Genomic DNA, 14,507 nt, shown 5'->3' with positions numbered 1-14,507 from the left:
GTGCCCGGATCCTGCACCGCCAGCCCCCGCACCGCTGGCGGGGAGCATGCCAGGCACCGGCCTGGAGCCCAGCCCGGGACATCCCTTGTCCCCCAGTGAGGGGGACAACAGCCACTCACGGGGCTCTGGGTTGTCTGCCCAATGTGGGGACAAAACCTCTCCGTCCGGGACGTTGACCCCACCGCCCGATAAGGGTGGTTAATGATTAGTGCTGGGATGTCCCAGCCAGAGGCACGGTGCTGGCTGCCCCAGGAGTGACACCTGGGCAGAGCAGTGCCCTGCCTCTCAGCCCCAGGACCTGGTGGCAGTGCCAGGCTGGCCAGAGGGGACATGGCCTGCACCCATGGCCCCAGACACCACCGCAGCAGAGCCCTGCTTGTGGGCTGGACAGCCTGGCCTGCACCAGATTGGGCGGGAGCTGGTGCCATGCTCTCCCTGGTGTGAAGACAAACCAAACCTGCCTCCGGTTGGGTCACCAGCAGCCACACTGGGCACGCTGAGGTCTCCCCATCCAGGGTCCCGGCTGGCACTGCCCAGAGGAAGCTCTGAGAGAGGCCCTGGGACAGCTTGGACCCAGCTCCCTGGGGCATCGTCCTGCACTCCAAGGGGACAAGGCAGGGACAGGGGTACGACAGACAGGGGACGGAGACAGGGCAGGAGGGCTCAGGCCAGGAGGGACAGCGCCCTGAAGGGCAGGCCCAGCCATGAGCCTGGTGCCACTGCGGGGTGTGCAGGGTCTGGGGTGCAGTAGCCAGTGCCAGAGCGCGATGCCGGTGCTGGCACACGATGCGCAGCGCCTGGTGAGCAGTGCCCAGCGCCCGCTGCTCACGTGCAATGCCCGGTGTGCAGTAGCTGGTGCTGGTACCGCTGCCGGTGCCACACGCTACATTGTGCCCAGGGTGCTGTACCTACCGTGCCGTGCCAGTGCTGGCTGCCAGCTGCCTGGTGCGCGGTGCCATTGTGCAGTGCACAGCGCGGGGCACCCAGTCCCCGGTACATGGCGCTGGGTACTGCCAATGCCCGTTCCTGGTACCTATGGTGTGTGATGCCGGTGAGCGGTGCCCGGTGTACGGTGCTTGGTGGTACCCGGCGCGCCAGAACCAGTACCCGGTAAGCTGTAGCCGGTATCCATGACCTGGTAGCAGAAGCGCACCAGCTGGCGCAAGGTGCCCGGTCCGCACTGCCCGGTGCCCGGTCCCCGCCGTGCAGCACCCGCTAACCCGTAGCCAGTGCGCGGCACCCGGTGCGCGGTACCCGGCGCCGGTGCCCGGTTGCCGCCCCCGCGCCGCCCCCCGCACCGCCCCCCGTGCCGCCCCCCGCTGCTCCCGGTGCCTCCCCGCCCCGCCCCGTCCCGTGCGCTGCCGACGGAGCATGGCGGGCCCGAGCGGCGGGGCCCGGCGGCCGCTGCTGCCGCTGCTCCTGCGCCCCCGCCCGCCGCCGCCGCGCAGCAGCCCGGGGCCGCCGCGCAGGACCGGGGGCTCGGCAGCGGCGGCGGCGGGGCCGGCGCGGCTGAAGGGACCGGAGGAGCTACCGGGGCCGGGGCTGCTCCGGACTTTCGTCTGGCTCTTCCTGCGCGGCTACCTGCTGCACACGCACCGGCTGCAGGTGCGCCGGGGCAGCCCGGCCGGGGAGCTGCGGGAGGCCGGGGGTGCGCGGGGGCCTGGGCGCCCTGCGCGGGTGCGTGGGGGTGGGGGGGCTGGGAGGGGTGCGTGGGGTGGAGGGGCTCCCGGGTGGGCTGCAGGGAGGCGCGGTGCGGAGGGGGAGTGGGTGCGTGCCGGGGGCAGGGCGAGATGGGCTCCGGGGGGGAGCAGCCTACAAGTGACGGCAGGGAGTTGAGCGGGGGCGGCGGGGCGGGGGAGAGGAGGGGCTGGGCGGCGGGGAGCACCCCTGCACCGTGGGGTGATGCTGGGGCGAGCAGCACGGAGAGGGGCTAGCGCAGAACCGGGTGGCCCCGGGAGGGTCCTGCCAGCCCAGGGCTGCTCCAGCATCCTCGAGCTGGCCAGGCAGCTAAGGGCAAAGGTTTGGGGGCAGCTCACAGGGTCCCGGCATCCCCGGGCAGCCTGAGCTGCCCCGGCCGTGACAAGCCGGAGGGGCCGTGGTTTGGGGGGCAGGCAGCCGGGCAGTTGTTTGGGCAGATCCTACCCAGGCAGGCAGGGGAGGGGTAGGCAGAAGTGTTTGTTTTCTTCTGTCGACACTTCCTCATACATTGGATGAAGCAAGCGATGGGCTTGCCTGGCCACGAGCCAGGCGGCATCTTCCAGCACCCTGGAGCTCTGACCGGGCCGGGAGGAGCGTGCAGGATCAGGCCTCCCCGGCACCGCAGAGCACCAGGCACTGCTGTTTGGAGAAGGGGCTGTCACAGGGCAGCAGGGTCTTGGGAAGTGGGCACGGGAGCTCCCTGCTGCTCCCTCCTGCCCTTGGGGCTCTGAGCACGGCCCGGCTTTGAAGATAGATGCTCTGGAGGTGCCTTTCCCCAGATCTGGCAGCTCTCAGCTCTGCTCTCCCAGGCCTGCACCATGCCGGGTCCCGGCTGCCAGCAGATGCCGGTGGGCAGGCTTCAGCATGGGCCACGGCTGCCCATGGCCCCACGCAGCGTGTTCACCCGGCGAGCCGCCTGCAGCACCGGGGCAGCCGTCCCTCCCCCTCCTGCCACCACGCGCGAGGAACGTCTCCCCGCGGTGACGAATCCAGCTGAATCCGGGCGCAGGCTGCGATGCAGTCAGTCACCAAGGGAGATTGTACCACGTGCATCCCCGCAGCCACGGGGAACGGGGACCAGGGCTTCCCTGCTAGGTCCCCCGCAGCCCCCCAGGCTTGGCCCTGCTCCGCAGGGGCTCTGGGGTGCCTGGGTGGGAATGAAAGCACCCCTTGGATGTGGCCGTGTGCAAATCCACTTGCAAAGGGGTGCCTGGCTGCTCCCGAGGGATGCGCTTGGGGGTCACGGTGCTCCCTGGCGGGGAGGCAGGCATGGCACCCTTGGGTGGGGCCAAGGAGAGGAGAGCTGTGACTGGCAGAGCCCAGAGCGGGACTGATGCTGGTGAATGTCCCCTTGCTGGCTTGTGAGCCCGTGGCCCCAAGGCCATGCCCCGGGGGTGGCAGCCTGCCCTGGGAGCAGCCCAGTACTGCCCCAGCCTGTCGCTGCCCTCTCAGAGCTGATCATTAACCACCCTTATCGGGTGGTGGGTTCAAGGACCCATGCAGGGACTGTTGTCCCCAGGTTGAGCAGAGCATGGTTGCGGCCATGCTGGAAGCAGCGGGGCTTGGACCTGCCGACAGCTGCTGCAATGGCCCTGCATCTCGCCAGAGCCCTGTGCTTGGCCGTTTTCCCTGTCCCTGCTGTCCCCTCTTGGTCTTGCCTCCCCAAAAGACCCACCAGGCCCTCCGTGCATCTCTGGGGTGGGTGAGGGATGTGCGAGCCTGTGCCGGGGGTCGGCGCCTGGTGTGCTTAGTGCTGGCAGAGGACGCATGCCTGGAGACACCAGCCCAAGCCATCTGCGGAGTGCTTCAAGGATGGTGCCAGCTTGGGGGGTCAGAGGCGGGTGCTTGGGCCCAGCTGGTGCTGAGGGGTCCCGGGATGGGTGCAGAGCACGCTGGACACACGCAGGGCAGGGCAGGGTCAGGGCAGGGAGGGACTGATCCAGCCCCAGTGCTGCCCCTGTCCCATTCACCCTGCCGTGCTCTGGTGCATCGCAGCTGATGTCCCGGCGCATTTACGGCCCCATCTGGAAGTCGACCTTCGGGCATTATGAGAACATCAACATCGGGAGCCCAGTGGTGCTCGAGCAGCTGCTACGGCAGGAGGGCAAGTACCCCATGCGGAGCGACATGGCCCTGTGGAAGGAGCACCGGGACACCCGGCGCCTGCCCTACGGACCCTTCACCGAGTGAGTCCTGCCCTGACTGCGCTCTGCAGGGTGGCAGGTGGCTCCTGTCCCTTCCTTGGGTGTAGGGTCTGGGTGGGAGCTCGCTGCTCCCTCTCCTGCAAGCAGCATGTCCCCCCCCAAGCAGAAGGGCATGGCCACGGGGGGAGGAAAGACCCCAGGGTGGTTCCAGCCCAGTGTTGGGAGGATGCTCCCGGGGACTGGGAAGTCGGTGCCAGCCACAGCCCCTTGCCCGGCGGTGCCCCCGGCGCTGAGCCCCGTCCCTGTGCAGGGAAGGGGAGCGCTGGTACCGCCTGCGCCAGGTCCTCAACAAGCGGCTGCTGAAGCCCTCGGAGGCAGTGCTGTACGCAGACGCCATCGGGGAGGTGGTGTCGGACCTGATGGTGCGGCTGCGGGACGAGCGGAGCCGCAGCCCCTCGGGGGTGCTGGTGGGGGACGTGGCCAACCTGCTCTACCGCTTTGCCCTGGAAGGTAGGAGGGGTCCTCCCCCTCGCCCCTGCCCTGCCCCACTCTTCCCATCCCCACGGGGGTCTGAATGTGGCCTGTGCCCCACAGGGATCTCCTATATCCTCTTCGAGACCCGCATTGGATGCCTGAAGCAGCAGGTCCCCGCCGAGACCCAGCGCTTCATTGACTCCATCAACCTCATGTTCAAGAACTCCATCTTCGCCACCGTCCTGCCGCGATGGAGCCGCAAGGTGCTGCCCTTCTGGGACCGCTACCTGGACAGCTGGGACACCATCTTCGCCTTCGGTAAGCGGTGACAATGGGGGCCCGGCACAGTGGGATCGGACCCCCTAAGGACCCTCAAAAGTGGGGCAGTCCCTGTCCACGTGTCCTTTTGGCCACCCTCACTCCATCAGTGCTGGGTCCCGCTCTCTGTCCCTGTAGGCAAGACCCTGATTGACCGAAAGATGGAGGAGCTGGAGGGGCAGGTGGAGCGGGGCAAGGAGGTGTCCGGCTACCTGAGCTACCTGCTGGCCAGCGGCAGGCTCAGCCTGGACGAGGTCTATGGCAGTGTGGCCGAGCTGCTGCTGGCTGGCGTGGACACGGTGAGAGCCAGGCAGCCGCTGCCAGGGGATCCCCGCTGAGCTCCGTGCTGGGGAAATGGGGTCATGCTCAGGCATGTTCCCCAGCCCCTGCGAGCTCTGGGCTGGTGGGTTGGGGGGCTGATGCCCCATAAGGGCAAACTGTCAGGGATGGGTCAGTACAGGCCCTGTCCTCCGCTCTGCTCCCTGCCCTGCTCCCTGCCTCAGTTTCCCCTATGCTCTCTGCCCCTCACCCCTGGTTTCCCTGCACCCTGGAGCAGGGGCTATCTGGTACCATACTGGTGCCACGCTTGGCACAAGGCTGCTTGGGTACCGGCCCCATGTCCCTCACTCCCCTCTGTGCTCTGCTCCCCCAGACCTCCAACACGCTGTCCTGGGCCCTCTACCACCTCTCCCGGGACCCGGACATCCAGGAGACCCTGTACCAGGAGCTGAAGGCCGTCGTGCCCGCTGACCGGTTTCCTGGTGCTGAGGATATCCCCAAGATGCCGATGCTTCGGGCCGTTATCAAGGAGACGCTGAGGTACAGCCCAGCCTTGCCCCTGCCCCAGGGTCCCTGTCAACGGCCCCTTCCCCAGGGCCGGGGGCAGCCCCTTCTCCCCCCCATCGGGGGATGTACCGGCCGGGGTGTCTGGTGATGGGGGACATGGAGGCATGGGCCAGGCAGGGTGCAAGGCTGAATTTCAGTGCCTCAGGGCCACATCCATCCACCTCCTCCCTGGGGAGGGGGACAGAGCTGCTGAGCAGCGGGAGATGCTCCCCCTTGTCTTGCCTGTGGCTCTCTCCCTCTGGGGTCCCCAGATGGATCCTGCTCCCCGACAAACTCTCCCCATATCCCACAGGGTCTACCCTGTGGTGCCCACCAATGCCAGGGTCTTCTATGAGAAGGACATTGTCATCGGAGACTACCTCTTCCCCAAGAATGTGAGTGGGGGCTGTGCTGTGGGGACCCCCGCTGCGCTTGGTGGGGGCCAGGCGGGGGTCATTAAGTGCCCCCTTCTTGCCCCACAGACCCTCTTTGTCCTGGCGCACTACGCGATGTCCCACGACGAGACCTACTTTCCGGAGCCTGAGCGGTTCCTGCCCCAGCGCTGGCTCCGGGGCCACGGCTCCCCCCACCACCCCTTCAGCTCCATCCCCTTCGGCTACGGGGTCCGCGCCTGCGTTGGCCGTCGCATCGCCGAGCTGGAGATGCACCTGGCCCTCGCCAGGGTGAGTAGGGACCCCCCACCCTGGGCAACTCACCACGAGCTGGGATGGGGGCCCCAGGGAGTCCCTGAGTCACTGCCACCCACTGTCTCCCCACAGATCATCCAGGCATTCGAGGTGCGGCCAGACCCCCGCGGCGTGGAGGTGACATCCGTGTCCCGCATCGTCCTGGTGGCCGACAAGCCCATAAACCTGGAGTTCATCGCTCGCCCGGGGGCCCCCTGACTGCGCGCCGACCCCCCCACCCTGGGTGCCAAGTGGGGACCTGCACTGCCCCACGAGGAGGGGCAGGAAGGGAAACCCCCCCCCCCAGCACCCACCGCCTGCCCGACTTGGGCCCGGGGGCTCCCAGCCCCACTGTGGGGAAGGTAGGGGGGGATAAGAGATGCCTCCAAATCGCCCCTGGGGCACTAGTGTCCCCCCACCCCAAATCAGCAGGAGGCTTGGGGAACTGCTGTGCCTTTCACACGCCGCGAGGGGTTGCGTGTCCCCCCCCCCATCCCGTGCCCAGCTGGGCTGTGTCGGGGACCTGGGAGCTCTGCCAGGGTTGGGGGGGATTTGGGGAGGGGGCTTGCAGCCGTTCAGTGTCTCCTTCGTCCCGTCCTTGTGTAGCTGTGTGTGGATCTGTGCCTGGAGCCAGGCTGTCTGGGTCCTCTCTGAACAGCTGACCTTGGCCTCAAGCAGCTTCTCCGTGCCTCAGTTTCCCCCCTGCCTCCCTGGAGAGGGTCAAGCCGCCGGTGGGAGTTTGGGGTTTGCACCTGGTCCCAAGGGACAGAGCCAGCCCTGGCCCTGGGCAAGCAGAGCAATAACACAGTATGTCCTGCCCGATGGGGAGGGGGCCTGTCACCACCCAGCGCTGGCACCACGTCCCCTGGCAGAGCCAGGGACCTTTTGCTATCAGCCGTTATTTCACCGAGATGCTGATATGGGGGCACGGGAATGGGGGCAGGACTCGCTCTGGGTGAAACAGCTGGGAGAGGATCGGCTCAGCTCCCCCAGTCCCCAAGAGGGTACATGGGGCTGACACCCAGGGCCATCGCAGCGGCTCAGAGCTAGCAGGAGCCACAGGCAGGAGATGCATTGCCACTTGCCCGGGCTCCTGGAGGGCTGGGGTACTGGGCACCCCCATGGTGAACCCCCTTCACCTTCCTGCTGCTGGGGAGCCCAGCTGGACTGGGGGGAAGCAGCAGGCAGAAACCTTGCTGGCACCAAGGCTGCTGTCCCCAGGGTGTCCCCAAGGGGACCCGTTAACCACTGCCACAGTGGAGCCATCAAGGCTACGTGACTTGCGGTGAGCCAATGTCCCTGTCCCCCTGGCTCTACCCAGAGGTGTCACCCTCTGCCCACACCACCTTCACCGCAGCGGGTCCCGGTGGGCATCCCAGGCTGGGTGCCCCAGCCCTGCCAAGCAGCTGGCACCCCCTCCCCGGCTCTCTCGCTGCACCCCAGAAAGGCTAAGTGGCGGTGCCTGGAGCAGGCTGCTTTATTACAACACGGCTGAACAGAGCAGCAAATAAATAAATACCCCCCGCCCACCCCGAAACGTGCACAGGGTCCCCGTGCAAGTGCCCATCCTGGCGCCAGCTCCAGCGCAGGCTGCACCTCTGCCAGGGAGCTCCAGCCCTGCGTGACCCTATAATAAAGAAGCCTGTGCGTGCAGCTGAGCCTACGCTACCGGGCACCGGGTGCAGCCAGCGGGACCATGCTCGCTGGGGCGGGGGGAGCCGCGGCCGAAGCGCTCAAATCCAGCAGCAGGATGGGAGCGGGGTGGCCAAGTCCCCTGGGGCCGTGCAGGACCGTGCGGGTCCCCGCGCCCAGCTGTGGGCATGGCACGGCTCCTCGCGGCACAGTGCCCATCGAGCATCACCTTATGCTCGCTGGTGGGAGGCACCTCCGGGTCCCCTTTTGCCCGCTCCCTGCCTCCCTGAGGCCAGCAGGATCTGGCCCCCGGGCTCAAGACGAGCCCCAGGACCGGGGTGGGCAGGCAGGCCCTCCCCATGGAGAGCTTCCAGGGCCCGAGCCTCCTTCCACGGCCCCAGGGCCACGCAAGAGACCCCCAAGTCGGACAAGACCGCGGCACTTCCCTGGTGTCTTCAGAGTGAGGCTCGGTCGATGCCTGCGGGGCGAGAGAGCGTGTGAGGCCATAACCCCCCGGAGGGCACCGGCGCTGGGCTGGGCATCCTGCGGCCCTCCGACCCGCCTCGGCGGCCACAGGGACAGCACAGGGGACAGCAGGGTCTTGCCTCCATCCCTGGCTTGGATGCAAGTCCTGGAGCAGGAGGGGGGTGCTGGCCCGGAGAGGGACATCCCAGTGGCCCCTTAGCAGCTCCCGGCACAGCCGCCCCCGTGGGCACCAGGGATGGGGTGAATGAAGGCACCGTGATGGGGAAATGGGGGGCTCCCATGTCTGGCATGATTAACACACGCCACTCCCAGTCCCCTTCTGTGTGGGGCAACTGGGCACTGCTGGGGGAACTGGAGGGCATGGGGCTGTCCCAAGCCCGTTCCCCACCACCACCCCAAAAAAGCATCATTAACTTTGGGAAGCAGCTGGGCAGCGGGGCCAGCTCCCCCCTCCCCAGTTCACCCCTAAATGGGTGCCAGCACCATGCCCACCCATTGCCAGTGAGGACTCACCAGGCAGTGGGCGAGCGGAGCCAGGTGCAGGTGGCCAGGCAGCGCGGTCCCAGCGCGGCCCAGGAGTGAGCCCCATCCCTGAGGCAAGCCGTTTCGGGGCTGCTGCGGGTGGAGGGGGTGGTGGGCTCTGCCAGACATGGCCTGTGGGTCGGCCACGCCATGCACATGGCTAGTGGTGGGCAGCATGTCCGGGTGTGTGAATGGGGGTCTGTCCCCTCTGCATCCCTTGGGAATGGCAGTGAAGGGGCTCAGGTCTCAGGGGGGCTTTGAGGCGAGGTCAAAAAAGGGCTGTTATCTTGGGCTGCATCACACCCCAAAACCCTCATCCAGCCCAAAGCCCAGGGACCTTCAAAACCTGCATCCCACACGCTGCCTGGATGGGGGCCTGGGGGTGTCTCCGTGGCAGGTGCCCCCATCCTTCCTCACAGACAGCAGGGATCAGGGCCCCGGAAGGGATCCTCTGTGATCCTTGTGTCCCCAGGGACAAGCAGCATCTGGGTCCTGCCGTCCCCACCTGGGCACCCAGTGCTGCCGGACCCCAGCCCCAGCCTCCTCCGTCCCCCGGGGCCAGTTTGGCTGGGGTGGAGGCAGGTGGCCCGAGCAGGGAGGTGACGAGGTATGGGTGACCCAGCAGCGGGGAGGGGACAGGCGCGCAGTGGCGGAGGACGGCGCCTACCTGAAGTGGAGAGAAATGGAGGGCGCAAGTGGAGAAAGACGGAGCGTCGCGGGCTAAGAGTTAAGAGCATCGATACCTGCAGGAGTGAGCACAAGGGCCTGGAGGATGTCGGAGAGGGAGACGATGCCCCGCGGGTACTGGTTCTCGTCCACCAGAACCAGGCGATGGACCTGTGGGTGCAGGCAGAGCATCACAGGCAGGTCAGGCAGCGGGCGGGGGGGCTGGCACTGGTGCGAGGAACCCCATCTGCTCACCTGCTCTTTGGCGATGCGGTCAATGATGTCCTCCATGGTTTCGTGGGGGTAGCAGGTGAGGACCCCCTCCAGGCAGGTAGTGCGCTGCCGCAGAGCCTCCCGCACGCTGATGTCCAGGTTGTTGTAGGTCTTCTGGGCTGCCAGGTGCTGCAGGAGAGGTGGCCCTGCTCAGCGCCCCAACATGTCCTCGCACCGAGGGGGACACTGAGCCCCGATGCTACACAGGGCAGATCTGTGCTGGCAGGTGCATCAGTGCACGTGGGGCGGGTTTGCACAGGCACAGGCATGCGTGAGCACCCCACCAGCAGCGTGCAAGGGGCCACACTCGTGCCCGTGCACGCAAACACACAGGGTACTCACAATGACGTCGAACCGGGAGTAGAGGCCGACCACTTGCCCTGCAAGGAGAGACAGCACAGGGGCTGGGGAGGGGGCCCTGAGGACCACCTGCCGTGCTCCCCCTGCACCCCAAGAGCCAGACTGGTGGGAAGGGGGATTTTTGGGTGAGGATGGGGCTGGAGCCACTGGCAGAGGGAGATGGGGAGGTCGCTGGTCCCCTCCCCAGGTACCAGCATCATTGATGACGGGCAGGGCAGAGACGCGGCGGTCCACAAAGATCTCCAGGGCGGCATAGACGGGGGCGGTCTCGGGCACAACGGCGACATCACGGAAGGTGCCGATGCACAGTTCCTGCACTGTTTTCTTCAGGAAGCCCGGCTTGGGGATGGTGGAGCCCTGCAGTGGGGCAGGGCAGGGCTGGGCTGGCACCTCCACATACCCCGACACCCTTGCTTGTGCCCCTACACACCCACCATGTGTGGGCACACGCAGCCCTGGCACTCACGAAGATGTGGAGGAATTTGAGGATGCGCTTGTGCGTCAGGATGTGCAGGACATTGCCGGAGACGGGCTCGATGACGGGCAGGCGGTGGATCTTGTGCTTGATCAGGGAGTAGACAGCATCGAAGAGGCTGCGGGTAATGGGGACACAGTGAGGGGGGAGGATGGGGCTGCATCCCAGGCACACCCCCCGTGGGGTGTGCTCTCCCCCAGCAGGCAGGCACTCACCTATCGCTTGGGGAGATGTAGACCAGTGGCTTGAAGGAGCCCTGCAGGTACACCTCTGACAAGGGAGAGAGGTGGGAGAGGGGGTCCCCCAGCCCCCTCATGCAGCCCCACACCCCAGAGCCCACCTCCAAGCCTTGCGTGACATCCCCAGCCCCACCACCCCCATGGCCCCCAGCTTTTTACCTCGCCAGGTCTCAATTTTGTGCTCCTCCACCTCGTAGATCTGAACCTGAGGGCAGGGAGATGCCCTGGTCATGGTGGCCCCACAGGGGACGGAGGGGGACTCTAGGGCACTGCCCCCTTCCCCGGGCATCCCACCCCATCACCCTGAGAGGGGGGATCACATCTTGGGTGCCAGGCAGAGGGACACCAAGTGGATGCTGGGCTGGCCCAGAGCATCCCCCAGTCATGGTCTAGTGATGAAGAGGGGACCAGGAGAGGGAAGAGGGGACCAGGAGAGGTGGGGACAGCCCCTCCCTGCTTCGACCCCTGTGCCTGCCTCGCCACACTCACCAGGGGCGAGCGGTAGTAGCGATGGAGGATGTTGATGAAGTCGGTGATGGTGAGCATCCCTGTAGAGACACGTGGGGCTGGCAGCGCTGCCCGCACTCCTCGCTGCCAGGCAGGGGAAGGGGCCAGGCGGTGCTGCTGGCACTCACCCACAAAACTCTGCTTCTTGCTGTCCCAGAGCGGGGCAGCACGCACCCCGTTGGCCACCAGCGCCACGAAGGCTTTCTTGATCTGCCAGCAGAGTGGGGAGGGGGTCAGGGGGTCCCTGAGCCTGCTGTCCCCCCTGCCTGTCCCCGCCGATCCCCTGCTTTGTCACCTCCAGGGAGATGTCGAAGACAACAAGCTTGCAGCTGGTGGGGACGGCGTCGTAGCAGCAGTGGCTCCTCATGAAGTGCATGTAGACCTCGGCGTCAGGGCTCTGAAACTCAGTCTCCGGGCCCAGCCCCAGCATCTCGTTGCCCAGTGTGAAGGTGACAGGTCTTGGGCTCCTCCGCCTGTCCTCTTCCTCCTCCTCTTCCTCGTCCTTCTCCTCCCCCTCCTCCCTGGGGCACAGGGCCCCCGGGAACCCTGTGGGCAAACCCGCCCCAGGCCTGGCCTGTGAGCTGAGCTGCCAGATCTCAGCGCCCTCCTGCATGGGGGAAGCGGGGGTGCTCCCCACAGACCCCCCCGTTCCCCACTCCACAGGGGCAGCACACAGCACTGTGGCTCTCCAGCCTGGGGGCACCGGGAGCTGCTGGGAAGGAGCTGAGGAGTGGGGCGACGAGGAGTATGGGCAGGGTGGGCAGAGGACCGATGCGCTCATTGCATGAGTGAGCCAGACCCCCTCCTACACGCCTAGGTGCTGCCTGCTACCCACCTTCCTCCTCGGGGCGGGCAGCGGCATCCGGCAGCGCCACCTGAGGGGCACACAGCGAGGGGGGGTCAGCAGGAGCCAGCCCGGCCTCTCCCCCACCCATGGGTGCTGCCTGCACCCACCCGGCTGCCCCGGCCCCCCCCCCCCCAAGCCGGGCAGAGGCGACCGTCCTTGCAGGGTGGGGATGCGGGCTGGACTCAGCCCTCAGTCCCCCCGGGGAGCCCCCCGCCCGCCCAGGGCCCCCGGAGCCTGCTGTCCCCGCGGGGGCTCCAGCCCAGGACTCCCGGCTTGTGCCCCACTCGGGGGGGGGGCAGCGGGGGTCCCCGGGTCGGGGCAGGGAATGGCAGGACCCCCCGGCTCCTCTCGCTGCTCTCGGAGCCGAGCGCGTCCCGCAGCGGCTCCGTGCCCGTCCGCTCCCTTCTCGGACCCCAAGGTGTAAATCCCGGTCCTGCTTCCTCCCGTGCCGGGAGCCCCGCCAGCCCCACCTGCCCCCCGGGGACCAGGTCCGCCCCGGGAGACCCTACAATAACAAGGGGGACAGCCCCAGGCAGGAGGGAGGCGAGCAGGGCTGACCCCGTGCCCCCCGGTCCCCAGGAGACCCTACCATAACAAAGCGGCACGCGCGGCGGGAAGAGCAACCCCGGACCACAAACCCGCTGACAGAGCCAATGTTTTCGAGCCACCCTACAATAACAAAGGCGCAGGGACGGCTCCCTAAGGAGCCCAGAGCCAAGCCCGGGAAGGAGGCGACCCCATGCCAACGTCCCCCAACCCTTGCCAGGGGGCTGGGGCTGGGGACAGCCGGGGCAGGCGGGCGGGCCAGGCTGCGCTCCGCGTTCTTGTCCCCACGGCTTGCTTGGCCGTGGGAAGGGGGTCGCCAGCCCCCCACGCCCTCCCCCCCCCCGGGGTGGCTCGGTCCCCAAGCGGGGGGCTGTCGGGCCGGGCCCCCCACCCGCCCCGGCGGTACCTGGGGCGCGGCGGGGCCGGGGAGTCGCTCCATGCTGACTGCGGGGCAGCGCTGCTATTCTGGGCCCGCGGCTGCCGGGGGCCTGGCAGATAGGGTGTCAGCGAGCAATGCCAGCCATGCCCCCGCCACCGCCGCGGGGGGGGACACCGCCGCCACCGCCCGCAGGTACTGTGCCACGCCGCAGCACCGGGCTGGAGGGGATGGCCGCGACCCCGGGGACGGCGCTGGCCCTGGGGGACGCGGGAGAGGGGGTGATGGAGGGATGGCTGGGGGCAGAAAACCTGCGTGTGTCCCCACGCGGACCCCCGTCCTCCAGGAGCGGTGCTCAACGCCGGCCAGGATGCGGCCCTGCCCGCACCCCGTCCTGGAGCGGGAGCGGGAGGGGGGCACAGCAGCCCCCCGCTGCCCCGAGGATGCTGGAGGAGGCCTGGATCCATCCCCAGGCCGGGCAGCAGCCAGAGCAGCTGCGGACCCTTTTCCCCCCGTGCTGCCGCGGCCCTGCCTGCCCCGGCCCGGGGTCCCGCTGCGGCTCAGCCCTCCCCGGCCACCCCGGCTCTCACGGCCGGGGCAGCCCGCGCCTGCCGGGGAAGCTCCTTCCTCGCCCGCGGGGCCAGCCCCTCCTGCCCGCCCTCCGCTCGTTCCCGGCTCCATTTCTATTTCAGGAAGGTTCAAATAACCCCTTGGCCGGCTGCCGTGCCGGCCCGGCAGCAGCCGTGGGCGAGCGGGCTGGTAGCTGCCGGGCCGAGGGCACAAAGCGGCTCCGGCTGACTCCCGGGGGACAGCTGGACCCTGGCCCGTGGCGGGGTGCAAGGAGCAAAGCCCCTGGCCCCTGGTGCTACCCCAAGGCAGGGAGGAAGAGGAGGCATGAGGCAGGGAGGCCAGGGCTGGGGACGGGCCAGCGGGGCTGGGGTGACAGGAGCACACAGTGGCTGTCCCGGTCCCGGGTGGCCCTGGCTCCGCAGCGGTGCAGGGGGTGGGATGGGGCCGGGCCCTTACAGCTGCGCTGAGCCGGGCAGCCCGGCTCCAGCCTGGCCACGGCCGGGTGCTGGCAGGAGGGAAGGGAGCAGGCATCTCCACTTTCGGCGGCTATTTTCAGGTGCTGGAGAGAAGCCGAGGAACGATGAGATCGTCACCAAGGAGACCAGAGAAACAGGGCCCAGCTCCTCGCTGCGGGGGGCTGCAGGCAGAGGGGAGGGAAGGGCTTTCTGCAAGGCCCAGAGCCCGGGGCTCAGCACCTCCCCTGGCCCCGAGCAACCCACCCAAGTGCCGAGCATCCCCCTGCCAGGCTCAGGGGACATAACCCAAAACAGGCAAGGGACAGCTCAGGGGACCCAACCCTTCCTTCCCCTGCTGCAGGGCTGGGCTGCTCTGTCCCCCTTGGTTAATTATCTGTGGGAGAGAGC

At 68.0% G+C, this 14,507-nt stretch overlaps 2 protein-coding genes across 2 annotated transcripts; one reads left to right on the top strand and one right to left on the bottom strand.

The window, feature by feature from the left end:
- Positions 1–1,352: 1,352 nt before the first annotated feature.
- Positions 1,353–7,768, top strand: CYP27A1 (cytochrome P450 family 27 subfamily A member 1). Its single transcript, XM_072874964.1, has 9 exons — positions 1,353–1,605; positions 3,694–3,884; positions 4,153–4,352; positions 4,437–4,634; positions 4,773–4,933; positions 5,287–5,453; positions 5,773–5,854; positions 5,942–6,142; positions 6,239–7,768. The coding sequence occupies exons 1-9, from the start codon at positions 1,372–1,374 to the stop codon at positions 6,362–6,364; spliced, it is 1,560 nt and encodes a 519-aa protein (XP_072731065.1). The 5' UTR covers positions 1,353–1,371; the 3' UTR covers positions 6,365–7,768.
- A 1,551-nt stretch (positions 7,769–9,319) lies between these two features.
- Positions 9,320–11,750, bottom strand: PRKAG3 (protein kinase AMP-activated non-catalytic subunit gamma 3). Its single transcript, XM_072874965.1, has 10 exons — positions 11,601–11,750; positions 11,434–11,515; positions 11,288–11,346; positions 10,958–11,003; positions 10,775–10,829; positions 10,551–10,677; positions 10,276–10,441; positions 10,067–10,104; positions 9,707–9,853; positions 9,320–9,622 (listed from the first exon to the last, which is right to left on the bottom strand). The coding sequence occupies exons 1-10, from the start codon at positions 11,733–11,735 to the stop codon at positions 9,506–9,508; spliced, it is 972 nt and encodes a 323-aa protein (XP_072731066.1). The 5' UTR covers positions 11,736–11,750; the 3' UTR covers positions 9,320–9,505.
- Positions 11,751–14,507: the final 2,757 nt, after the last annotated feature.

The sequence above is a fragment of the Ciconia boyciana genome, chromosome 10, assembly GCF_034638445.1.
Source record: "Ciconia boyciana chromosome 10, ASM3463844v1, whole genome shotgun sequence".
In the NCBI taxonomy this organism is placed as follows: Eukaryota; Metazoa; Chordata; class Aves; order Ciconiiformes; family Ciconiidae; genus Ciconia; species Ciconia boyciana.
Note: the sequence above shows the minus strand (reverse complement) of the source record. Positions and strands in the feature narration are given on the sequence as shown.